Source organism: Falco peregrinus, chromosome 6 (assembly GCF_023634155.1).
Source record: "Falco peregrinus isolate bFalPer1 chromosome 6, bFalPer1.pri, whole genome shotgun sequence".
NCBI classification, from domain to species: Eukaryota; Metazoa; Chordata; class Aves; order Falconiformes; family Falconidae; genus Falco; species Falco peregrinus.
In genome coordinates this window covers 65,160,546-65,187,674 of record NC_073726.1, presented here as the reverse complement: position 1 = coordinate 65,187,674, position 27,129 = coordinate 65,160,546, and the positions used below count along the sequence as shown (strand labels likewise).

Below are 27,129 nucleotides of genomic sequence, written 5' to 3'. Positions count from 1 at the left end.
TCAGTTGAATTATCCCATGAGACAGCAAGTCCTGTGAAAAGAGTCCACCGTCATTGAAATGCTTTCCCCAGCTGTTTGCTGTGTGGTTCCTCCGCTTCCTTTGTTCAGGTACTTGCAGTACCGGTAGTGGCTAAGCCACTTCCAGTCACTAACCTGGAAGGAAAATATTCTGGTTTCGTTGGATTAGTTTGCCATCCAGTTAGTAGATTGAACTTGGTCATCATGAAGTCCAGTGAGCCCCAAAGCTGTGGTTAAGGTTAGGGAAGGGGAGAGCTTGCAGCTGTGAGCCAAGAACCTAGAAAATGGGTGTCCTGGTTCTGGCTGGGATAGAGCTAATTTTCTTCATAGTAGCTGGGGTACAGTGCTGTGTTTTGGATTTAGTGTGAGAATAATGTTGATACGCACTGATGTTGTTGCCAAGTGGTGTTTATATTAAGTCAAGGGTTTTTCAGCTCTCATGCCCTGCCAGTGAGAAGGCTGGAGGGGGCACAAGGAGTTGGGAGGGGATGTGGCCAGGACAACTGACCCAAACTGACCACAAGGTTACTTTGTACCATATGATGTGATGCTCAGTTTATAAACTGGGGGGAAAGCTGGCCAGGGGCAGCTGCTTAGGAGCTGGCTGGGCATGGGTCGGCAAGTGCTAAGCAATTGCATTGTGCATCACTTGTTTTGTATTTTCTTATTCTTTTGCTGTTATTATTATTTTGTTCCTTTTCTGTCCTATTAAACTGTCTTTGTCTCAACCCATGAGTTTTCTCACTTTTCTGATTCTCTCCCTTACCCTGCTGTGGCAGAAAAGGGGCGTGTGAGTGATTTGGCTGTCTGGTGCTTTGTTGCCAGCTGGGGTTAAGCCATGACAATGGAATGAGAGAGGAGAAGGATTTTCTGTTAAGATGCTTGTTAGATAGGTTAGATCATCCCCAGATGGATTGATTGAACAGCATTAAATGCTACAAACCTGTCATTTGTTTAGTGTGTAGATTTCCGGTAGTAAAACTAAAGTCTATGAAGGAAAGAAAAAGTAGTGTGTTACAGAGTACCTGATACAGTCAAAAGCGAGATTACTGTCTACCCTTGACTGTTCATTTCAACCTAGCAGCAGTTGTTTAGTGCCTCCTTTCTGTGCCTTTCCCACCTTTTTGGCTGCTTTTGGCTTGGTCAAGTATAGGGGATACTTTCTGTTGTCAGAATTTACTTTGCAGCAATTTACCTGAACCTAATTGTCGCTGATAGACCTAATGTTTTGACATTCTGTATTCCTTCCCCTGTGAGAAAAAGGGACTGAACAACCCTGGTCACAACATGAAATGACAGAGCCATATCTAAAAAGCTTTGAATGTAGTGTGATGGAGGAATGCGTTTACTTCTAGGAAATGCGGAACTAAGAAAATACAGTAGTTTTTATATGAGTAAAAAGAACAGGAGAGTATGTAGAATACATGTGGGTAGCATACCTTGTTGAATACATCTGTTAGAAGTAGCAAACTTCCTATGTACAGAGCTGCTGTGCAGTGTCATGCCAGTTGCTCAATTTCTGTACCTGGCCGTTATTACTGACTTCTCTGCATGACCCCCAAGCTTTCATGGCCAGGCTGTGTCTAGGTCTTGATGCTAGGGTCTGTGTACTATCTCCGAAGTGCTTGAACAAGAAGGTAATGTAACTTAGACTCTACCCATCCTTTTTTCTCTCTCCCGGCCCCCCCCCCCCCCCCCCCCCCCCCCCCAATCTCATTTCTGGCTATAAAGTGCAAATATTGCCCTGCTTTTACCCAGAATCTGTATGGGTAATTTTGCTAGTCTGTTACTTGGACTGGATCGCCTATCCATTGTTTCCTTAGAATCATAGAATAGTTTGGGTTGGAAGGGACCTTTAAAGGTCATCTAGTACAACCCTCCCTGCAATAAGCCAGGACATCTTCAACTAGATCAGGTTACTCAGAGCCCTGTCCAACCTGATCTTGAATGTTTCCAGGGATGGGGTCTCCACCTCTCTGGGCAACCTGTTCCAGTGTTTCCTGACCCTCATTGTAAAAAATTTATTCTGTATATTTAATCTGAATCTACCCTCTTTTAGTTTAAAACTGTTACCCCTTGTCCTGTCACAACAGGCACTGCTCAAAAGTTTGTCCCCGTCTTTCTTACAAGCTTCCTTTAGGTACTGGAAGTCTGCAATAAGATCTCTGTGGAGCCTTCTCTTCTCCAGGCTGAACAACCGCAGGTCTCAGCCTTTCCTTGTAGGAGAGGTGTTCCAGCCCTCTGATCATTTTTGTGGCCCTCCTCTGGACCTGCCTCAACAGGTCCATGTCTGTCTTGTGCTGAGGGCTCCAGAGCTGAATGCAGTACTACAGGTCGGGTCTCACTGGAGCAGAGTAGAGGTGGAGAATCACCTCCATCAACCTGCTGGCCACACTTTTTGTGATGCTGCCCAGGACGCAGTTGGCTTTCTGGGCTGTGAGTGCATATTGCCAGCTCATGGTCTGTTTTTCATCCACCAGTACCCCCACGACCTTCTCCACAAAGCTGCTCTCAGTCCTTTCATCAATTGGTACCGGGTTTAAAACCTTCCCACTGCTCTGATCTCTTTGCATCTTCCATAAAATGTGAGTGACTCTTACGGACTTCTGTAGATTGTGCCTGTTGATCATCTCTTGAGTGCTATCAGCAAGCATGTTTTTTGCTTCTCAGCAAAAGTTGGAATTATCCAAAGCTAATTGCTAGGTAAGTGCCTGCAAATGAACACTTTTGCTTTCACCCATATTGCCTTTCACTGTTGTAAACATCTAGGTTTATTGTAGTGCTTTCTGCAAAACTACGGATTTTTGTATACCTATGAAAAGCTTGACAGCTATCAATCCATCTACTGGTGTGTAGAGTTTCAGCACAATAGGATTTGTTCATTCTTTTGTACTCCTGTCTGGCTTTCTATCTTTCATTTCTTAGGCATCTTACTAACTGCTCACGTTCAAGGAACTTGGAGCACCCTGTATGCTGGCTCCTGGCCTGTGTTCGAGCTGCCTCTGCGGACATGTCAAGTAAAATTATGGTTGAACCTGGCAACAAAATTGCTTTGCAATTAAAAGTGGAAAGGAAGGGGTGGGGGGAGCAGAAGCACGCATAAGAAAGCTGAAGAACTGAACGAGATTAATTCTGAAAATTGAACATTGAAAAGGATATACTAAAATTTTTTGTGCAATGAATATGAAACATACACATCATTTGAAAGTAAAAAAGGAATTTATGCCTTAGTTACAGTTGCTCAAGAAAACAGAAGCTTTTGTTTCTTTGCTAATCTGAGATTGAAAAGCCAAAATTTTTTTTTGCGCTTTTTTTTTTTTTTTAAATTCTGTGGAGGGTGTCATTGCATTTTACATAGAGAACTTTAAAACTTGACAGCTGTTGTTGCAGCCATCATATTTCATCAGTTGACTATGAAAGAATGGATTTCTCGAAGTACTGAAAGTGATTGACATGTGCTATGTTGAGTTCAGCATATATTTAATTATTCCTGCAAGAGAGGGTACTCGGAGTCAGGGCTATCTCCCTGCCTTGATCCATCACTCCACAGTGACTGTAGAGCACAGGGAGTAAGCCCTGCAAGCCTGGGTGGGCTACTTTGTGTACAGCTGCCTAGGAGTGGAAAATGTAGTGTGAAGTTGGAGGGCAGTGAGTAGCTTGTCTCTCTCCTCTCAGGGCAGGGAAGTAGGGGCTGAGGGAAGAGACCAAAGCTGCAGAGAGACTTCTGAGCATGTGTATAATGTACAGGGGCAGAGAAAAAAATGAACAGAAGAAAGAAGAGAACATTTATCATTAAGCACGCAACTTTATTCTAATTGTTATAATTAGTAATAGCTTTGGGAATCTTATCAATGTTCTCTAACATGATTACAAGAAAAACTTCTCTGCTTGTTATGGCTGGAAGAAATAATAACTGTAGTAAGCAGTGGCTGTATTAAAATCTAAAAATGGCTTGTAGCTAAAATTCTTTCTTAGGTAGTCGGAGTTCTTAACTTCCTCCATCCCCTGTGTGTGAGCATATATCTCAGACCTAACAGACCCCTCGAAATCACTGTCAAATTTTTGAAATAACTGCTTGACTCAGTACATGTAGAAATATCATTAATAGCATTTTTCTTTTCTTCTGGAAAAGAGGCTGCAGGAGCTCCTTGGCAGGTTTTACCATACTTTTTGTAAGCACTCTGTATCACAGCAGCTGAAAACATCAAATGTTTTTTGTCTTCCCACATCATTTCTTAGTGCATTATATCTGTCCTTGAAGTGCTGTTTCCCAAAATACAGTTTGTGATTCACTGTGGAAAACCCCTTCTCTTAAGGGTTTGTCTAGGCATTGTAAATATTGGAAATCTTTTCTGCAAGGAAGTCTAATGTTATGATACTGGGAGAACCTGGGTTTCAGTTAGCAAAAATGGTTAAAATATGCAGTTGCATATTCTTCTACAATGGCCATCAAAATTAGTTTCTGGTTTTTTTCATCTCTACCAACAAAGTACTGATGAAGAAGACAACCTGAGTTAGAGAGAAGAAAGATCTGTGCAGTTGGCACAGACAACAAATGGTGTTCACAAATTGAAATGGGTTGTGCAGATCCAGACTGGCCAAAAGCAGTCAGCTCAAACTTGGAAGGGAGGGATCATGCTTAAACGAATTAGTCGGATTTGTTAGCCTTTGTAGACAGTTAATGACTGTTCAGGGATACCTTCCTTATTTAAACTTCCAAAATACATTGTGTGTCCTTCTTGTCTCGTAGTCGTGTGTACAGTATTATCTACAACCACTTCATCTGTGAGAACTTAATTGAACACTATTAGCCCATTCGCATGTAAACAGTTCTTTGTGTGGTCTGAGGTTGCGTCCTGGACCTGTAGGTTACTTCAGCTAACGGTATAAGTAAGCTGCCTGATGGGTTTTTTTGGTGTCTTGTCGGGTTTTTTAATTCAGACTCCATGCAAAATAAAACGGTACACAAATGCAGAGATAGAACGATAGTGGTATCAGTAAGTTCTAAAACTGTCAGTTTTGGAGTACTGTCTTCAAGGAATCATCCGCTTTCCTACTCCTACGCTTGGAAGCAATTTCAAATGAGAATTGTGGGGGTAGAGATATGTTTGTCCCCAACTACTGTGATTTCCCCCCCACCCCCCAGATTTCTCTTTTCCTGGACTATTAAATGTATTTTATTCAGAGACCTTGCTGTTGCCATTTTGGGAGTTTGGCTGTTGAATTTCAGGACAGTATTTCATTTCTTATTTCTCTGTATCTGAAGAATCCACACAGGAGCTCAAATTAATTAATTAAAGATTACTTCTTTGCTGATCTAAAGTACGCTTATTGCAAGAGCAGGCAGGTACAGTCTGAAGTGGATCTGGGTGCTGAATCTCAGGTTGTTTCAGACTGTTAGCGGGATTCCAGGAAAATGCTGACTCTGGATATAGGGACTAGGAAACGTGGCGGTTCTGGGGAAACTCAGATTAATTTTTACTAGGCTTCTAACAGATGCTGATCAGATATGTTGGACCAAAACTGGAGTGTCTAAAGTTAGACTAAGTACAGATTTAGGAGTCTTACTAAATGAAGAAATCCTGACGTACGTTGCTGTCTATCTTCAGCTCCCATTTAACTTAGTGGGATTTGCATTTGATGAACAGCCTAAAAGGTCAGACGTCTCTTAAATAGAAACACAATCTCAGTTTCAAGGACCAGGAAACTGTAGTTCAGGCTTTTAAGAGTCTTGTAATGTGTGGATATTATCTAAAATTGATTGAGGAAAGGAAAGAGCATGGTAAAAACAGTTGGGTCTCCTTTGGTTTAGACTGGGTTTCTTACCAGATATGTGGTAGGGGGCAAGGGAGAAGGAGAAACCATATTATGCTACTCGGTTTTGTCCCAGATTCATTTAAAAAAAAAATTTAACTTGTTGCTTTTTGTTTCCCTAGATGATATTTCTTGAATGTATAGCTTGGTTATGGCCCAGGAAAGGAAATTTCAAGTATAATAAAAATTAAAAGTAATTTAAAACCCCCCCACATTTTTGAGAAAATCTCTTGTCATAATCATGTCAAAAGAACTCTTTCAGCACATCTATATAATGTCATGTAAATTCTGTTGACTTATGAGGTCAGTTTTTATTTTGTCAATAGATTGCAACATTTAAGAAGTAACTTCTGCTCTGCTCCTCCTGAGTGAGTAGCAGTTGTATTTTGGCACATACAGACATTTCATATAAACATGCCAACTTCTAATGCTTTAGATGGACTTGGCAGCTTGCTTCTATACTTTTTACATAGTTGAAGCCTCAGGAGTATTACTACTTGTATGAGACTATATTATATGGTACACAATATAACTAAAATTAACTTCTTGTTCTATTTTAGATAGCCATAGAATTATGTGTAGACTGAAAAGATGTGCCAATTTGAATCTAATATTCAGCTTTTCAAATATTGTTTCTTCTTTAACTGTGTGAAATACTGTAAATTCCCACTAAATTGGGAGCACTGTAGTGATACAGTATACAAATTTGTTGAAGAAATATATGTTACTGAAGACAGTCTGGTTTTGGCAACTGATAAACAAACTGGAGGAGTTGAACAGAAGCTTCATGACAAGAAGCAGTACAACAGCAAAGACGAATGCAGCATCTTGCACCTGGGACAAGGTGGCTTTCCACTGGTGCAGGCAGGCAGCTGGCTGGTAGCAGCTCTGCAGGAAAAGTACCAGGGAGCACTGGTGAGCAACAAGCTGAGCTGCCAGTAACTCGCCCTCACGGTAGCAGGCTGGACTGCAGCCTAGGCTGCGTTAGCAAGTGCCTAGCCAGCATGGAGAGCAAGCCATGTGCTTACTATTTGTGTGACTGCAGCAGAGCGATGTTTAGCATGGAGAAGACTAAGGAGGAATCTGCAGGCTCTTGCAACCTAAAGAGAGGGCCAGAGTCTTTACAGACATGCACAGACAGCAAAAGGGAAAGAGGCAACATCGCAGATAGCATCAAGGGAATTTCGAAAGAGAAAATTTGTCATCACAAGAGTGGATTTTGAGCCCTGGAACTGGTTGCCCAGAGGTTGTGGAGTCTCCATCCTTCAAGACTTCTAAAACTTGCTTTATTAAAGCCCTGAGCAACCTGATTGAACTTAAAAATTAGCTCTGTGTTAAACAAGTGTTTGGACTACATGACTTCCAGGGATACATTCCAGCCTTTTTTCCCCCCATCCTCTTTTTTTTTTTTTTTTTTCTTTTTCTCCTGTGATTCTGTATCAAGCTGAAAGCAAGATTAAAGTTTTCTTGTAGAACATTATTTGCTTCTTAATGGGAATATGTAAACTGAATATATTTCTTTCTAGATTCTTCTACTCAATTCATTCTTCAATTTAACTCCATAGGATAATTCTGTGTTTTGACTTGGTGCTGTTGGCTGAGTAAGGTCTATGGGTGCTAGTCATCAGCTGAAACCAGTGTCTCACCAAAGTACTTAATCTTTGTGAAAATGAGATTTTATTGGAGGTATTCTCTTTCTGCTGCATGTACTGTTGTTCCTTCTGTATAAAAAGAGTTATTTTTTAAAAAAAAGAAAGATGTATTTAAAGTCTACTGATGCATTTCTAGTTCTACTGTTTTGTTATGGGATCTTCTGCTGTGACATTGAGTAACAGTATACTGCTTGAGAGCTTTTGTATTCATAAAAAATAGAGCTGCTCATGCAGAATTTAATGGTATAGAACCCAAAGCCAGTAGCAGCTCCCATCTTTCCATGTTCATTGTTTATTCTTTTAAGATAAATCATTTGACTTCAAATTTACATTACTAACAGATTAAGCTGCTAGCGTAAACATTGTAGGATTGAATATTTTGAAAGATGTGTGTAATTTTCTGAAGGAACTAAGCCCTCGAGTATCCGGAAGCAACGTAACATTGCATGTGTTCAAATAATGTTTTGCAATGTTCATGAGAAAAGGAAGTAAGTATTTAGAAAAGTATTGGTGAAATGGTAACAGTTTATGCTTCTTATTTTTTGTTTACTGAAAATAATTCTTGCCACATGGAGGTTTTACTGGAATTTACATGAAAAGTTGATCCTAGAAGTAGGAGAGGGACACTTGTGTTACTGTACTGCCAAAAAAATGCCATTATTTATAATTGGGGAGCCTTTCAATTTACTTCTGACAGTAGAATTGGGCAAGAATGAAAATGTTTTGGGTTTAAGTCTCCAAGTTTGGGGTCTATTCGTGAAACGCTAGACATCTGAAAAGAAATAATAACTAGTTCTCTGTTTCCTGCAACTTATGTCCATCCATTAAAAATGAAAGACTTAAAATTTAGAATTAGAAATAGTGATGTTCAGCACCATTTTTTTTAAATACTTTTTCTTAGTCCTCACTGTCAAATTATCATTCTCTTTGTTAATTCTGTGGGGATGATGACACATTTTACATAGGTCCGTTCTGATGGATTCTGAACTTCCATAAAAAAGATTGGGCCAACCATTGTTTACTTGACAAAACCAGCCTGGGTTAGGTGAACCTGCGCATACAACCCAGATAAATAAATTAATAGTAAAATGTAAACAAAAATAATAAAAAAAGTTGTGGCAGCACTACTGAATGCTGGTTATTTTTTCTCATAACTTTAATATTTTTTTTTCCCCATGCAGACCCCGCAACCCCGCAGACTTCTTCGTCAGTTCAGTTCTCCTGTAACTTTAGTTAGCAACATATTATGCATAGAAAACTTAAAGAAAACAAATTTTTCCTTTTTTTTTTTTTTTTTACAAAAAAAAGTGTTTTTCCCTAAAATAAATATTCTTTGTGGCATTGAAAATTTTTGCAGCTTGGCATAGATCTTGGTCTTTCTGGAGACCTAAATAGAAAATTCTGTTCCCTGCTGCTTGGATGTTAGGTTTGTAATATCTCTGTTGTTTCTTGTCTGTAAAGGTTGAACACGTCCTTGATTAACAATGACATGCTTATATAGCATGAAACACACGTTCCTTAACTGATTCAGATTTTTGAAGATACTCTGTACTAATTTATTTGGTGCAGAAATAATTGTGATACTTGGGTACAGATCAAAAATTTTCTTGTTACAAAGACAAAGTTGATGGAAACAAATATATACAAACAAATTGGCAGTATTGTTTAACTTGGCTATATTTAATAAAAACATAACAGGCAAATTTAATGTTACTGATTGTTATTTATTTAAGAAACTTGGTCAATGAGTAATCACATTAATTTGATTTTCCACCAAGTTTATGTATAAACTCATACAGATGTTAAATTATTTCAAAGGATCACTTCTACATGTTTATGAATGACTTTGTAATACTGCAAACTTGTACTCTGTAATACTACAAAATAGTTGGGCAAACGTAGTTGTATTCTAACTGAAATAGTTTTTTATACTATTTACAATGAAAGAACAGTACCAGAGGTGAAGGATGGTGAGCAATGAGCTAGGTCGGTTGTCAGATACAGATGGTAAAAAGCAGATTTCAGCTTTCTCTTTATTATTGCCCGAGATGTATTTAACTGTAGCACAGTATTTCGGCAATGCAGCTAACATAGGTTACAAAGATTGCTCTCTTCTTTAAAGTAGTTTTAAATTAGACAGTGCAGGTGTGTTGAAACTGTGAATTATGATTTCTTTTATCTTTGTATATATTTAATCTACTAAAGAGTTGGTTGTTGGTTCAGAATGTTTAATTTAATGAACTGAAAGCCATTTCTTCTTTGCATCCTACTGAAAAATTTGACCCTATCATTTTGTTCATATTCCTGGGAAATTTGAGTTAGTTTAGAATGAGTTTATTTCATGATCATTCTGAATTTAGATTTCTGTTTTTGTCTGAGGTTACTACATCATTAAAACAGCTGCTCTTCCTTCACAGGCCTATGAAGAATACACCAGCAAGCTAGATGCTTTACAGCAGAGAGAACAGCAGTTATTGGAATCCATGGGGAATGGAACTGATTTCTCTGTCTCAAGTTCAGCTTCAACAGACACAGTTGCATCATCTTCCTCTTCTAGCCTCTCTGTAGCACCTTCATCCCTTTCAGTTTATCAAAACCCTGCTGATATGTCACGGAATAACCCTAAGTCTCCACAGAAGCCTATTGTTAGAGTCTTCCTGCCCAACAAGCAAAGGACTGTGGTGAGTCAGTTTCTATTCACGTACTTGTAACCTCAGTATTTCCTGTATCTCTCTCCCTCTGTATGTAAAACTTAATTTAGGAGCTGAAAAAATACCTGTGTAGAGGTCAAAGAGGTGTCATGATCACTATTTGTGCTCTGCCACACTTGTTTTGATACGTTGAATGTTTTCTACAAGTTAAACACAAAGATGTCCATTAGAGCAATAATACAGAATAAAAACCTTTCAGTTTTGTAACAACGAAGATAGTTCAAGAATTTTTTTTTTCTCAAATCAGCTTTCTTGGATAAATAGTTATTACTGTTTTACAGTGGTTAGGAGGGGGCAAGAAGCTATGTTTCTTGTATTATACAAAATTGTTGAATAGTTTAACAGGGCAAGATTGGGGAAAGTTTTCTATGTCAGTTACTAGCAGCAGTGAACGCTTTAGAGCAAGTCCCAGCTTCCTGCATCTAAGGAGGGCTGCACAGAATTGCTTGGGTTTTGGTTGGTTGGTTTTCTTCCTCCCCACTCAGTGTGGTGAGTGTTTAATGTTGGGACCTTGATGCTATGAGGCCCGATGTAGAGAACTGGCTAGAGGAGGGACATAGTCGCTGTTAGGAAGGTCAAGAAGTGTTGCCCACAAACTGCTTAGAACCTGTTATTTATCGGTTTTGACAATGTTGCAGTGATTCCTGCAGTCATGGAAGAAGAGTTGACTTTTTGCTGGCTATTTAATTGTCCCTTATAAGCAGGATTTTCTGATCAGATAAGAGCTACCAATTGAAGAACTTCTGATAAGTGCTTTACCATAATATACTGCAAACATATATGTGAAATTACTGACAAGCCATAGTCTAGGCTCTGTTTTGCAAGGTGGTGCATACTCTTCACTTAAAAGGGGAGTTGTGGTTCCAGAGAAAGCGGGAAAATAATGTCCATCCCTCCCCTTCCCCAGTCCCACTGAACAAAAGAGATCATAAGACTTTGTGTGAACAATAGATTAAAGGACAGTTGTTTTAATCTGAATTTTTTTCTTAATACTGCTTAATTGTTAAACATGTGGTTAAAGACTGTAAGTAGTATTTGGGTTTCAACCTAGAGAATGGGGGTTTGGTAATGTCAGCTTTGGCATATGAGGATTTAATGTCAACTATGACGGCAGTGCAGAGGTACATTCTTAAGCAAGGTGATCTTGTTGTCTGCCTGTGAGGTATAGCTAGGCACGTAGTACTACCTGCATTGTGAAATTTGGTTGGTGCAAAGGTGTTGCAGCACTAGTAAAACTAGCCAGCTGTAACAAGGCTTTTACCATCACATACCAGGTTAACTTCAATAAGTAGCTCCCATGCCTTGCCCCTGCACAGCCACCGATCCCCCGCAGAGTTTCAAAAGTTTGTCTACTGTCTGTGCTGTTTCTTCATCCTCTTCAGGCCAGTCCACCCTGCTTCTTGCCTCTGCTGATCCAGCCTCTTCCTTCTCTGGGCTCCTCATCCAGCCAGCCTCTCCTCATCCAGGCCCCTTTGTTCTCCCAGGGCCTCTCCTACATCTGGGGTGCATGCACTCTCTCCTCCCTCTGTTTCTTCTGGCTCTCTCTTCATCCAGAGCTTCTCTTCTATACCCCTTAGAGCTATTTAACTACTTAGCAGGAACCAGCCACAGCTGCACATTATCCACATCAGCCAACCCACTGCCCCTGAAGCCAGCCCACAGCTGTATATTATCAATGTTAATTAACCTGCCTTAATTCCTTTACAATTACTCTACACGAAGGTACTGGATTTTGGAGAGGCTCTGTTTTTGTCTTTGTGTGTTCTGGCCCACTCTCTCTAGCTATTGTAGCCACAGCCCCTATGATGGTGTTGTCCCAAAAGTTGTTTTTGTTTCTTTCCTGTAGTGTGTCACAGTATATCACTTCCTGCCTTGTTCAGTGTATTTCCTTTTCAGTCCTCCTATGTGTTATCTCACCCTCTTCTCTAAGCCGTATAGTATATTTCTACTCTTATTTTCACCTCATCTACCATATTATTCTGCTCCTTTAACTCTCCTGCTCTTTTTCACCTCCTCTTCAATTGTTTTATAGGAAGTGTGGTAAGGCTTTTCTTAAGTCTGAGCTCTGTTTTACTTTTGAAAGAATCATTTTCTATAAAGAATAGTTTGTAATTACAGAATATACTACATCAAACTTGTAGGCAAGAATGTGGGGGGGGGTTTGATGTTGAAATGTATGTCACTAAGTTTAAATTATTTCTGAATAAGTAAATCTGATTTCAAGTTAGGAAAGAGACAACTGAATTTCAGTGTGAACTAAGTAGTAAAATTTTCAGCCAGTACAGAACTGTCTTGCTTCATCTGAGAGAGTTTCGTGCATGTTGCTGGTCCATTTTATTCAAAGTAAAACAAGTTGACTTCAACCATCTTTAAGTTCTTAAGCAATAGTAACAGATCAGCTTGGTATGCTCAACATGTGTGAGACTGTGCTTTGCCAGACTAGCATTTCTTCTCACTTTTACCCCTAAGCTTTGGGGTTTTTGGAGGATGTTGTGATTCTGTGGTATGTCACGCTCCTTAGGACCTTGCAGATTTAACTAGGGAGGTTAAAGTTCAAGAGTGCCAGCTTGTCTTGTCATGCCTTGACTATAAAGGTTAACTTTGTAGCTTGAGTAGGTGTTGTCATTTAAGGAAGGAATTGTAGCACTTAGCAGTATACTCAGTGACAGCCTGCAGGGCAATAGAGGTTTTTTTCCAGCACTGAATCTGGACGTTCTTCCTTGGCTGTGAGAGGCAAATGTGGTTTAACTTGGGTGTAGTCAGGGAGAGGCTCTTGCTCCTGTCCCCAGGTCTCTACCAGAGTCTTACCAGTCTAGCCCTGCAGCTTGTTTCCAGCTTGCTAAATGTGGGATACTAAGAATAAAGCTTCAGGAAGATCTGTAGTCTTGTGCTGTGGTAATTTAAAAAAAAAAGGAAAAGGGGGAAAAAAAAGTGTGGTACCAACAGAAGAGTAGGAGACAGGCTAGTGGTGGAAGGAAGGTGCAAGTTCCTTTATCTCAGATCTGATGTGAGTTTGTAGATGCCTTTACATAAAGAAACAGACAGATGCTTGCAGATGCATGGAGGTATGAGCTACACATACGGAATTACTGGCTAGAAACTCAGGTTGACAGGATTTAGTTTCATATGCTGTATAGCAAGGTGGAGGTTGGCTCCAGCTCTGCTAGGAGAGACCTGTTTTTGATTGAATTTGTTATTCTAAATAAGCAATTGGAAATACATGCTCGGGTCTGGTCAGCTGGTACTGCAAGCTGACTTCTTTTTACTTCAGTTTTACATACTGCTTGGATCTAGTTGTGTTGCTGGATTGCACTTTTTTTTTTAGACCTAGTAAGTTAACTCTGGTTTGGAGGTTGGAAATAGTACTTACAGGAACTCCTAGTGCTGGGGTTATTGGCCTTGGAGCTGAAGGTAATTTCTCTGAAACCTCAAACTGCTCATGTTACTGAGAAAGTAATTCCTTGTATGGCAACTCTTCATGTAGTTACTCTGTTTTCAATATTTATTGATCCTACATGTAGTCTGTTGAAAACTAAGGGAATTCCAGTAGCAAACCCAATTCAGAAGGAATTGTAGTTACAGTGCAGTTTTAACTGCCAGTAGTCAGATGATAGGCTGCTAGCCTAAAAAGCACCTAGCAGTTTTCAGTGGACACTGAGATTACTTGATGCAGTAGGCTTCCTTTGTTCTCTCAGTGGATAGAAAGCATTGCACACATTTTAGTTTTCCTTCATAACCTGTGGGTTTAAAAACAGGTGTCTTGTGTCTCATTTGTGCCCATTAACTGAGCCATTTGCTTACGTAGCCGTGGTGGTAGTTTAGGGTTTTCAAGTATTATTCAGATGTGATGGGTTGAAGCAGGAGGGAGATTCCTTGTGAAAATACATGGTACCTGCCACTAGGGCCTCCTCCCTGCCCAAGTCGCCATATGGCTGTTAAAATAAAGATAAAATGTGTCCTACAACCAAGTGCATAGCTGGGAGAGGAGAGATGTTGAAAGTTGCAGTGTTGCACGAAGCTTCCCCCCACCCCAACCTTAACTGCTTTCAATTAATATCTACTTCTGAAAGAAATCTTTTTTAGTATCACAATATTTTCAGTCTCTGCCTCCAACCACAGACCCACTTCAGGAGCAGAGAAGCTTGTCAGATACTAGAGTGACCTTGTTTATCTGGGAATGCAGTTAACAGTTCTTGAACTGACTTAATTTGAAGTGACTGGAATTCAGTTGGTAATGGAGAACCAATCTCCGTATTTATCCTTGATCATACACTGCAGCAGTCCCAAGTACTGCAGCAGCCTTCTGCTACTTGTTTGGAGCTGTTAAAAACACAGGAGATGGCGGGGGGCGAGGGGGATATACTTACATTTTTGACTAGCAACTGCCTTGTTACTTGAGTTGTCTGTGGTTTTTGTTTACTAGTAGTATTGTTTGTGTATAGGATCCAGCAAATAGATCTGTTTGAGTTGGCCCCAGTTAGAAATACAATGTGAGGAGACTGGAATAACAAAGAAGTGAGAACACATTGATCTGATCAGTGTTAAGTGATTTTGGTGCATAGGTAGTGTAGGTGATGTCGTTTCTTTGTATGTGTTCAGATAAAGCAGTGTGTTGGATGAAGTTTTTCCTAGTGTAGGAAAAGGTTTGAAGGTGCTTCCTGGAAAGCATAGCCAGTACATGGTAGAGCCTACTGCTCCTGATCAGTTAGCAGTTGAAGTCAGCATCTTGATTCAGCCAGCAGCACAGCAAGGTTAGAGCATAACTTCTTTTGAAATCAAATCCAAGTAGCTGGCATGGTTAGTTGGAGGGGAATCAATGAATAAGTACTGTCATGAATAGAAGATTGTTTTCCTCTGTAGTCAGCCTGGGAAGGGATGAAGAGAAGTTTCCTTCTCTGAACAACCTTCTAGAAAAACAACAGATCGTTTACCCCCTCTAGAGGGGGGGTAAGTGTTTATCACCAATAATGCAGAGAGATAAATGCCTGAAATACATACACTTCCTCTTTCCTTAGCGGCATGGTTCAACTAGCAAGTTAAATGTCTTTTGGAGAAACATTCTGCATAAATGTGACCAGGATAAGTCTGTGCGGGTGGGTTTGTTTTGTTTTGTTCTAGGCCAGAGAGAGGGATGTTGAAATAATAAAAGTGCAAGATGGTAAAAGGCTACCTAAGATCATCAGTTGTTTTGCAGAACAAATTGATGAGGCTTATCCAAACTGTGGGTGGGAGAATTTAGGGGGAAATTAGTTTAAAGCTTGTTTGGGTTGGGAATCTGAATGGCTGTAGGGTGGATAGTTAACAGAACTGCTAATTGAGGGAGAGCTTTTGGATGGGAGAGAGAGGTAAGAACTCTGACCTTCAGCTGGCTACTGGAAGTCTGGGAGATTATGTTAAATGTTGAGGCTTGCTTTTGGTGCAAGGGAGATAGTCTTGAATGGGACGTGGATGATAGTGTGTCAGCATAAAAGCATAGGTTATGTTTACCAGTGAGATTTCTGAGGGAATGCATGGGAGCAAGAAGAGAACACAGCCTTGTGGGATGTTTAGATAATTGTGTTGTTGGTTAGGATTATTTTTTTTCCTCCAGTTTATATGACTGTATGATTGAAGTTGCAAGCTGAGAGAGAAAAGAAACAGAAGGCAACACTCATACACATTAACAGAAAGACACACACAGCTGGTTGTTGGGAAGGGGTGGTAATGCAAGGAGAATAAGGATTAATAAGTAATCCAGAGGTATGGGAAGAAGTCATTAAAGATCTCAATAGAATAACTTCAGTTTAATGTAAGAGGTAGAAGCCAGTGGAGAAGTTTTAAACTAACTAAAAAAGAGGAGTTCCAGGCAATGAGCATAAACAGCTTTCTGTGAGTGTAAAGATTACAGGAATATGGTATTTGCATGTAGGACAAAATTTGAGCATTTTTGGGGATTGCTTCTAGTTGTGTGATTATTTTTTTTCCCCTTTTTTTTCTTGTTTGGGGCAGGATTTGTTTTTTGAGCACTTGGGTGAAGTGTCTTTGGGACTGCCAATTTTAAACTGATAAGCTTGGGATGAGGAAAAAGTCCCCATTCTGAATTGCAAGGACTCTACCAATTTTTGCCTTCCTCTGTAAAAGCTGACAAAAAAGTTAATATTATTTAGAAATTTCATCTATTGAATTGCTTGTTTACTGTAGACCGTAAGACATTAGTAGGGCTTTTTAGACAGGTTTCATGTGGCACATCAGTTGTGGCTGGTCCCTTGCAGGAAAGCATTTTGAGAATGGAATAAACGTTTTGTGGATGTATCTGGAGTGTCTCTCTGTCACCGTGAAAGAGTACAAGAATAGGGCAGGCACGTATGATACTTTCCCCAAGTAGTCTTCCAAATTGAGCCATTTGTCACTCAGGAGTCTTATGAGTGTAAGCGTTTTCTGTTTGGAAACCCTCTGTCCAGTCTCCATTAAACCTACATGATGAATAGTAGAAATTTGTGTCTTGGGGTAAGGAACTCCACAGGCATGGTTATATGGGGTGTGAGGTAATGATATTCTGTGTTGGTCTGTAAATCTGCTACATGCTAGCTCTCTAACTTTACACTGAAGGAAATAAAGGCTTCAGAGAAAGGCTGTTTAATACAAGGCCTGGTATGGAAACAGATAGCTAAAACTAGTCATAACTGCACGGAGGAACAGTCTTAGGAGATTTCTGATGATGTAGTGAAGTTTAGTAGGAAAGAAGATAATGTGGTAGGGGGGCTTCTAACTCAAGTACTTTATGAACAAGATGGTATAACTTGCTTCTCTTGGTAGCCCTGAGTGATTTTGATTACCTGAGAAATCTCTTCCAGCCAAGTACTTAGTGTGGGAAGAAACAGTCTGAAAGCAGATGAGCAGTCCTCAATGATGGTATGCTGGATTGGGGAAAATTAGAAAATTGGTGTTTAGGTACAAGAAATGATGGGCAGTTGAAATGCATCAGGTGGTGAGGTTTCTTGCTCTTAATCTCTACGTAGCCTGTTGCTGTCTGCTGTACACTTCTAGGTTCCAGAGGAGACATTTGCTTCTTGTCTTCTGGCTGTGTTGGTGGAGTGGCTCTAAGGGTGGTGTGGAGTCTCTGCTGCTCTGTTCAGCAAGTTCTTTGCAGTTCCAGCACCTGCTTTCTGCGAGCATGAACCAGGAGTGAATTTGGTTGTTTTGAATTTCACTTCTGTCTGTAGTGGTCTGAGTAGTGACAGTGAAACAGGGGTGGGGGAAGCAGCAGGTGCTTCTTAGCTTTGGGAAAGCTTGGTGGCCTCCAAGTACTTCAGCTGTCTGCAGATTCAGGACAGAATCAAAATAAATCACTGTGTGTTTTCAGGATAGGATCAAATCATTGTGTGTTTTCACCTAGCATGAAGTATAAAAACTTCTATGACAGCTTCTAAACAAACAATAACTCTTTGGTAAAAAAATTTCCCTTTCTTCTGTGTTCAACTATAGAAGATTGTGTGGGGTTTTTTGGTTGCCTTTTTAAAGTTAATTTGTGTAAAAGCTTAGCATAATTTTGGATCAGGAAAGCTCTTTTCCAATTTGTTATGTGTTGATATGCTTCATAAAGTGTCATAGTTACATATGTATTAGAAAGTTAATGAAAGTTCTCAATATGCAAATGTGAGACTGGGTTTTTAAAAGAGAGAATTTGTATTTTTAAGATTTGCAGAAACTAAATTGTGAATGCTGTGCATGGGGACAACTCTTATTTCAGGCTTCTCACTCTTGTCACACCTTGATTAATTAGTACATCTACCTTTTAATTAGAGAAGTGATCATGTGGTCTTCTCTGCAGTCAAGAAGACTGAAAGAATCAGATATTTTTACCCTACCTAAATTCTTAGCATAAATTAATTCATCATGCATGCACAACTGGGATCCTTCAAATGTTCTGGGTTTGAATCTGGTATTCAATGCGTTTCTTTTGACTTAAGGTCTGCATCTTGCTTTCTGCAGTTTATGCTGTTGAGTTTGTGCCTCAAGCTTACCGCATGGTAAGCACTGCATTTCTATAGGCATCCAAGCTGTCCTACCAGTTTCACTTGTCAAGTGTAAGGGAAATTCACAGAAGGGATGTTCAGGCAGCTGAACAAACTAGTTTCTTGCTTTTAATTACACACCTGGTTTAACATGATGAGGTTTTCTAATAAAAAACAATTAAAAATTCCCATGCCGTATCAAACATGCAGCAGAAATAGAGCTTATTTATAGCCTATGCCATTGGATGCTTGCTGAATGTATCTGAATGCTTTGGAATTGTATGCATCATGTGAACCGGTCTGGTAGAATGAAGTAAATGGTAGTTTACTTTCAAGTAAACTTCACTTGAATTTTTATTTTTTTTTAATGCTTTGATCATCTAGGAGAGCTATTAGCCAACCTGTCCTATTGCTGAAAGGCAAAATCAAATCAGACTTAAGTTATCAGTTTTCATTGGGAAGAAATTTATGGAAGACCTCTTTTAGACTGTCAGTAAGCAAACAAAATTCTATTCTATCACACGAGTTGTACAATGATATAGACCCTACAGCTACCATGAGTAAGTCCTTCGTGTCTAGGAAAGCCTGAAGAATGTGTCTTTGGGCCATGTTCAGTGAAGCAAGGCGAACAGCAGTGCTACAGCAGACTGTACTGGTGTTCGGCTTGAGCGGAGGTAATTTTCTTCACAGCAGCTTGTATAGTGCTGTGGTTTAAGACTCGTGACCAAAACAGTGCTGACGACACAGCAGTGTGTTAGCTGTTGCTGAGCAGTGCTTGCACAGGGTCAGGGCCTTCCCTGTTTCCTGTTGCCCTGCCAGCAAGTAGGCTGAGGAGGGGACAATGGGGACAGCTGACCCCAACTGACCAAAGGGATATTCCATGCCATATAATATCATCCTCTCCAATAAAAAGGAGGGAAGTTTTTCCAAAGTTGCTATTGCTCATGGACTGGCTGGGCACCAGTCTGCAGGTGGTGACTGCTTCTGCATCACTAGGAAAAATTTTCCCTTCTTTTTTTTCTTTCACTTACTAAATTGTCTTTATCTCAACCCAGGAGTTTTCTTGCTTTTATCCTTCCACTTCTCCCATCCCACTGAGTAGGGAGTGAGCAAGCAGCTGGGTGGTACTTAACTGTGTGCTGGGGTTATCCCACCACGCAGGCTAACCTCAGTGTTGGATAAATTAAAAGTAAATTATTCTCTTTTCAACACATACTAATCTACTTCAATTTTATTGACATACAGTCTTAGTTTGCAAAGTCAAACAATATTGAAAACTTGCCATTAAAAAATTGATGGCTTGTGGCCTGGAATGCCTCGTGCAACATTGATCACTGCTTTTTAAGAGTATTCCTCGAGTGAGGTCAGCTTAGTGATTTCTTAAGAGATGCAAAGTCTGTAGAAACTAGTGGATGGTAGAGGAAAATATTGTTTGGAGTGCGTTTCCTCTACCTCAGGATGTGCTAGGCAGACACTTGATGGAATGCAGGTCACAAATCTGAAAATAATTGGAAAAAATGTTTTAATTCCATGTCTAGTAAGTCATACATAAATTAATGGCTTCTTTTGTTGTTTAAGTAAACTAAATATTTGTAGAGAATGTGTGTACTACCTGGAGATGGAAGTATCCATTTGGGTTTAGGATCAGTTGCAACAGTTTAGAGAGGGATGTGAGTTCTCGCCTTTCTGCAGTAGTTACTTGCCCCCCTGCCTTTAAGTGTCAGGAGAGTGATCATTTGAGGCAGGATGCTGCACAAGTAGACTCTGCATCTGACCTGTTAGAAAGATTTATTTAAACTATTTTGTGACTTATATTTCTAATGCGTTTGGGCTTCGGTTTGGAGAGCAGCCAGCTGACTTTTTCATCACTTGAACAGAAACCTCAAGGTCCTGGTTTTTTATTCCCGTATAGTGGCTGTGGATATTTTTCTAGACGAGCATTTCTCTAAATGTAAATTTAGACTCTAAAAGTCTAAAGCAATATTTTCCAAACTTTTTTTTTATTAGTGGGTCACTGTCAGTCTTCACAACTTCTGGCACTGGTATTCACCCTAAGATTTTAAGGTGGTGATCCTGCTGTCTACTATCACCTTGTAAATGATCAGTGTTCTTCTCAACAGTCTGGGAGCTGTCCCTCAAAAGCTTAAAAAATGACAGCGGAGGCTGCTGTTGACTAGGCACTGCAGGTTTAATCCAGTGCGGTTTAGTGATGGTATACTCAAGAGAAAACAGTTCTGTATTGACATACATCAGTCCATTGTGTTCTGCAAATGAGTACCCCTTAACTGCGTTGGAGGTGTTGAGTGGGTGCTGGTCACCAATGTGTTTGTAAGTTGAATGGGGATGCATTTGATGGAATGGTAACAGTTTTGTGAAATGGATAGATTCTGTTCAGCTTCCCTTGGAAACAAGATTTAATGCGATGGAATTGTCTCCCATTTGCCTTATTAATGCGGTCCACTGAGAATGTGTATTCTTGAATGCTGCTTTCTCCTGGAAGCTGGTCAGAGCTTCATGCCCTGAAATCCACACAGCTGTGTCTGAAAGCCATGTTCTTCATTTCACAGAGGATGTGATGTTTAGCATCATCTTATGTCCTCTTTGCCACAGAGAGGGTTAATTGTATCTGTTAGTGCTGTAAAAGGTGGGTGACTGTTTTGGTTAAACAGTTTGTCCTTCATATCTAAGATGAGAAACTAAATGTGGATCTCATGTTAGGTTTTCTGGTAAAAATCCAAACATGTCGGAAGACAAAACTAGTTATTTGGCCAAAAGATAGCTTAGCTTATTTCTCTCCCAACACACTGAATTCTGTGCGCATGTTGCTGGCAATTTTTAGTCATACAGGTAGCAGGGGGGACAAAAGTATGATCTTTCAAGGTGTATGTGTTGAGGTAAGTCAGTCAGTACTTTGAAGTGATAGTTCAAAATCCATACTACTTGGAATATTCTCGCTATTGTACCCAGTACTCTGTTCTGTTTAGAATTTTTATGAAGCTCTAATGCTGAAGTAAGCTGAACTACAGTGCTAGGCTGAGGAAAAAACAGAACCAGCTGTTTTTGAAAAGTATAAGACAAACTATTCAGAGTGGTTCAACCTTTCCGAGAATACCTTTGCATTGATTTTTTGAAGTGCTTCTTAGTGTCTTCAGTCTCTTCACTGCTGTAAAATATTGGAAACTGCAGTAGTGTAAGGAAGCTTTTTTAACTCGGTGAGACTATGCCAGTTTCTGCTCTGATGTTAGAAGAGTGATGTAAGGGTTATTTAGAGATGTAGCCCTGAATCTCTTACTGAATCGGGAATGACCTGATTTACAGAAATAAATGATTTATGCGTTGGTTAAATGCTTGTGGCTGCAGTACTAAATATGTATCAGCAATGTTGTTATGAATACTTACTGTCCATAGAAATATTTTATATGAATAAATGAAATGAGAAAATTAAGTGCTATAGTTTAACCTGTTTACATAGTAAGACTGCTTTGAGAATTTTTGTAATCTGGAATAATTTTCGTTTGTTTCCTTGGGAATTCACATTTGCAAAGTTGAGCACGTGTTTTGGTGTCTTCCTGAATCACTACTTGCCTGATTCAAGATGCACAAGTAAATTACTTCCTCTGGTATGTTATTAAGCTACGCACTGAATACATCTTGCGGTCTGTATTGGCATTTCTGTACTATTCCTTAGTATTGGACAGCCCATACTGTTTCATGCCCTTTGCTTTTGAAAATGGTTTGCTGAATCAACTTTCAAATTGTTATGAAAACCTAAACATTCTTTGATATACGAATCTTAGGTATATAAGCAACTTAAAAAGAAAACCCTTAGCAATTACTGGAAACAGATCCCCTGATTCAGTAGCATGAATTTCTAGGAGGTGACTGTTGTGAAACATATATAGATTCCCTCAGTTAGAAAACAGAGGAATCAAAAGGTAATGGATGGACATGGGCAAAATGGGTTTGCAATAATATTAGGCATTCTTTGTTTCAGTAAAATGCAAACTTTGTTCAGTTTACTGGATTACAGTCATATGGTTGTGTATTTTAGAGGAGATCAGAAATTTTCTCATGAGGAACCAACTGTCAAAAAAACCCACTGATGTGATTCAGTTAAAATGCTCTGTGGGAATCCTGTCAAAACTCTTGATGGAATTGATAAACCCACTTTGGGTGCCTGCCTGCGTGCCATGGGTCCTGGAGGCAGCCTGGGGGCTCAGCGGGTTGGGGGACTGTGCCGTGCCAGGGCTCCTGCTCCGTGTGCTCCCAGGCTACAGGGCCACATGCTCTCCCTCTGGCTGGGTGTGAGTAGGAAGCTGTTCTGAAATGTCTGCTTTGGGAAGGCTATCTGTTAGCTGGAAAAAAATAATTTGTTTGGGGGGGTTTATTTAGATTGAGTCGCTCTCCAAATAACTTTTTTGGAGCAGGATTCTTCTTTAACTCTGACGTGATTTGCGTGCAAGAAGAAGATGGGGGGGTTGCAGGAAGGAGAGGTTTTAGAGGGAATGCTTTGCAGGGTGAGGTTTTTGCTTTACAGCAGGCACTGGTAGGGACTGAAGGAGGGGGCTGAAGGGCTACATGCACAGATGGTGATAGACCGTACTGTACCAGTCTGGGAAAATGATTAATCAATACTACAGGGATTTATTCTAGTATTTAGTTCTTTTAATTTAGCCTTATGTTTCTCTGCTCAAGAGTTCTGTAAGAGAATGTTCTAAATGTGATGCTGATTCAGGATCCTGGTAATTTTTGAAAGTAATCAAAACAGTTGCCTAGCTGTTTAACTGGATCTTGGTGCAAATGGTGGTGAAGAGATCAAATGTTCTATCTGTGTTTCTAATTGGAAGTTGCATAAATATGGGTTGGATTTTAGTGTAGTGGACTTAGGGAAGTAACACTGAGGAACAGCAAATAGTAAGTGGCACATTTTTCATAGTCCTGTTGCACTTGCATTGCTGTAGGCAACCTTTAATCTGACACTTCCCAAGTTTTGAGCGCTTGCCTTGCTGACTTCATTGAACTCTTAAGGGGAAGCCTGTAATTCACAAATCTTGTTTTCAGCAAAATTTAAAAGCAAAAAGAAATTAAAAATTCCCTTGACATGGCATTACTTACGCCAGTGTAATTCATTCAGAGAGTTGGAACTTTTAGGTTCCTAATGCAGATCTTTGCTTCATGAGGTACTGGAGGATGTCGTCACCCTTTATGGAGAATCAGTGCTGGAGGAAGATGTCTTCCAGTGAACATAAGGCTCCTTCCATTTTTCTCTTCATCTCTTCTTTAATGTTAGTTACCCTTCTGCTGCATGGCTTTTCCTCCTTGTCCTGTTCATTCAGTGACTTGGATCTTGATTTTACCACCCTGGTTTCTTTTAATGCTTATTGCCTTGAAGTTTTCTGCCGAAGCTTGAACCTCTCCCTCTACGCTTAGTTCTGACGCTTCTCTTAGGCACTCACTCCCTTCCCCCTGGTGCTCCTTGTCCAAAATGAGCCATCTTTTCTCCTAATCACAGTATGCCTGTTCAGCACGTGCCTTCATTGCCTCCTCAGCTATTTCAACCAGTTCTCCCCTACCTGGTAGTTTATCCTATCTGTTTCCTACCCTCTGCCTCATGTAGCTCTTCAGTCTGTCTTCCCTCTGTCTTGCTTGGTTGTTTCCCACCAACCTGCTGATAGCAGTGCCTTCTCCCAGTACACACATGCTTTCCTGGGTCAGTTCTTAAGTTTGTCCTGTGTCTTTGTTCCCATTTCTCCTTCATACCCAACCGCTTTCCTGGCTCTCTTCATTCCCCTTTTCCCCCCATGGTTTGTCTGTCACCTCTCAGTATTTGGATGTCTTTTTCCCCTGTGGATATCACTGATGAAGTAACTGAGGGTGCTGGAAAGGTAGACCTGAAGTGTCTGTGGGAGCTCTACCTCGATCCAGCAGGAGCCTTGGAGGAGAAATAGCCTTGAGCTGAAAAACGCTTGCTGCATCAGAGTGGCTCATGATTGCTCCTGTTGCGTGGGAGGTTGGAGTACACCTCTGAAATCCTCAAAGATTTTAATTGAATTTTAAAGAATTTTAAGAATTAAGAATTTAAGAAAAAATACTTACTCTGTATTTTTAAATATATATACTGGAGGCAGGGAGAAATTGTCACCCAACACTGAGGGGGCAGACAGGTTCTTTCAGGGATCCTTGGCAGAATGATGATGGCACTAAATCATAGCTGCAATTAAAGCTTTATTTTCTCAACAGGATATTATGATTAGTATAGCACAGAATTTATGATTAGAATGGCACAGGTTTTCGACAAGCAGAATCAATATTGTACAATTTATAAGTAGTGTAATGCAGAATTTATAATACAATTTATCATCTGGACCTTCTGCAGATGAAGTTAAATATTTAATATATGGTTTGCTGTATCAATAGAACAGTCATAATCTAGACTTGAAATTCATGTAAAAGAATATGAGTCGCTCTCTCAATCCTTGGAGGAAGCAGAGGGTGATGGAGGCATCCCTGGCCACTGGCAGGTCCCGGGTCTCACTGTCCAGCAGCAGCTCCAATCCATGTTCCTTTCTTAGGACTGGTAACTGCTTGGTTTTATGGACAGTGCTCTGGGTGCTGTTGCGCTTCCCTATTCTGTGCTGGGGCCATCGCCACTGCCTGGTGGCCCTGGGTACCTGCGACCTTCAAGGCCAGCAGGGGAAGGAGTTCATCAGCCTGACACCCAGGAACCTTGAGATGAGGAGGAGGGGAAGAAGAAATCTGTTTGTCGAATTGGTTCTCAGGGCCTTCAGGGCCTGATAATGAGGGGAAAGAGAATGCATATGTTGGCCCACTTCATCACAGAGAATGGCTGCTTGCCTCATAAAATGGCGCTAGTTATGCTAACCACGTTGCCAGGGGTCGGGAGGACAGGGAACTGGTCACAGAATGACCCTGCGAACAGTTGGTTTCTGTGTGGACAACTAGTTTGGTAGAGACTTGAGCAACAGAGGACTGTACTGAGTTTTACAGTGGAAAGTTGTTGACTATATTGATGAAAATAGGTGCTCCCAGACTCTCTCTTAATACTTGTGACAGGTATTAGTTAACAATTACGGTTATTTTATGCTGGAGGAATGACCTAAAAGTGATTGAAAGCCACAGTGTTAACTTCTAGGATGGGAAGAAATTACTTAGATTAATAAAAAGATGCATTTAAAAGTAATGGAATGTGTAAAACCAAGTCACTTAAGGCTGAATATCAAGACTGTAAAGCAGTATGCTATGGGATGTTTTTTCCAAGGAATTAGTAGAAATCCTCTTTTTTTAAAATGTTTGTGTTGACCACGTGAAATGCACAAATATCCTGTAAGAAGCACTCCATATTTATGGGAGGAAGGTTGTGAAACAAAATATTCCTTTTATTTGTCTCTTCTGAGAGAGCATATGTTTGAGTTCTAGAAATGCAATATATAGCATAACCTCAAGTGGTGTTCACAAAGCTCCTTGAAATAGACTGCTGCTTTTCACTGTGATCCTTAAGTAGGACATAGGGCCTCTAAATACCCATGGAAATTTAAGTGCAAGGAGCAAAAACTAGGCTCCAATCCAAAGCCAGTTGAAGCTGATTAAGAGACTGCTTTTGGCTACTGAGGGCTCTGGCTTAGGCCACTAGCAAGCTAGAAGTCCCAGGTATTCAGAGAGACCTTTTTAGTTAAGTCTGTGAGTTTTTCTCTTGATTCATGTTCGAGGTGCTGTCCATGATTATAGGAGATGTCCCAGTGTGTATACCACCTAGTGTTACATATTTTCACTATTGAGTTCTAGAAATAGTAAATCACTTATACTCAACACCTTAACTACACTTAATCACCAGATTATGTATTGTTCTGTTTTTATGGCTTGACACTATATACTATTAAATCACAAGTATACCTAGAGATAATATACTAATTCCTATAGGAAATGCCTACAGCTAGAATAGAGGCAAGGAAAATATCTTTACTTTGCATAGTTTGCGGTTCTTTGGCTAGTTTTAGTGTGCTCCTCCATACTTCACGTCCTGTTAGATATTTAAACTTTTCAAATAGTGAAACAGAAGAGAGGAATATGTTTTTCAGATAGGAAGTGTCTGTAGAGTTGCAATTGTAAGTTAAACTGAAAGGAGAAGGTTTGTCTGATTCAGATGATGGTTTTGTTTTACTTGTTTGCATGCTTATCTTCTATTTTAGAAACAGAAAATATTTACATTTTATCATAATGGTATTTTCAGTGCAGTCAAGTTAGTTCTTTTATTTAAATTCCACTTGGTATATTGTATAACTTTGCAGCTTGGCCTGAACTTTTTATAATGTGCATAGTTATTAGCTATCTGTGTGCTGTGTCTCCACTTTCTTCAAGTTGAGAAGAGTTGGAAGTTTGGAGTTGGGTAAAGATTTTGTTCCAAATGTTAATAGAAATGTAGAACTTGTTCTCCCTTCTAGCTGAGCTATATTGCTTATATACTATTCACCAATAAAATTCTTCACAGTACAAAAACATTTTGAAAAATTCTTACCAAGCGTTCTGTAAAACATCATGAAAAGTAAGTTTAACACTTGAGGGTCAAAATGTTTGCATTGGTTTGGGGGGATAAGTTAGAACTTGTTTTAATTGATTTCTTTTATATTTGACTTCTAGGTTCCAGCAAGGTGTGGAGTGACAGTCCGAGACAGCCTAAAGAAAGCTCTGATGATGAGAGGTCTTATTCCAGAATGCTGTGCTGTTTACAGAATACAAGATGGGTATGGTTTGTGTGTGATGGTTTTTGCTCTTAGGATCTCGTCTTGGAGTTACCCAGTATGGCCGATTCTATCCAGCATTGTGGAAGTTGTTTTCAAAGTTCGGAATGATGTGATACTTTGCACTAAAGCAATTTGTGCCTTGAAGACATGTCGAAAAAGAATGGCAAACACCTAGAAAAAG

General features: G+C 39.9%; 1 protein-coding gene across 4 annotated transcripts in view; it reads left to right on the top strand.

The window, feature by feature from the left end:
• Nucleotides 1-27,129, top strand: part of BRAF (B-Raf proto-oncogene, serine/threonine kinase) — an 88,421-nt gene that overhangs the window by 17,449 nt on the left and 43,843 nt on the right. For 3 of the 4 annotated variants that reach the window (XM_055807276.1, XM_027784064.2, XM_013297773.3), the window contains exons 3-4: nt 9,902-10,165; nt 26,845-26,948. In XM_055807276.1, coding sequence (XP_055663251.1) covers nt 9,902-10,165; nt 26,845-26,948 — 368 coding nt within the window. Of the gene's footprint in view, nt 1-2,943; nt 3,036-9,901; nt 10,166-26,844; nt 26,949-27,129 lie in introns of all 4 variants that reach the window. The other variant, XM_055807277.1, reaches the window with a different exon arrangement.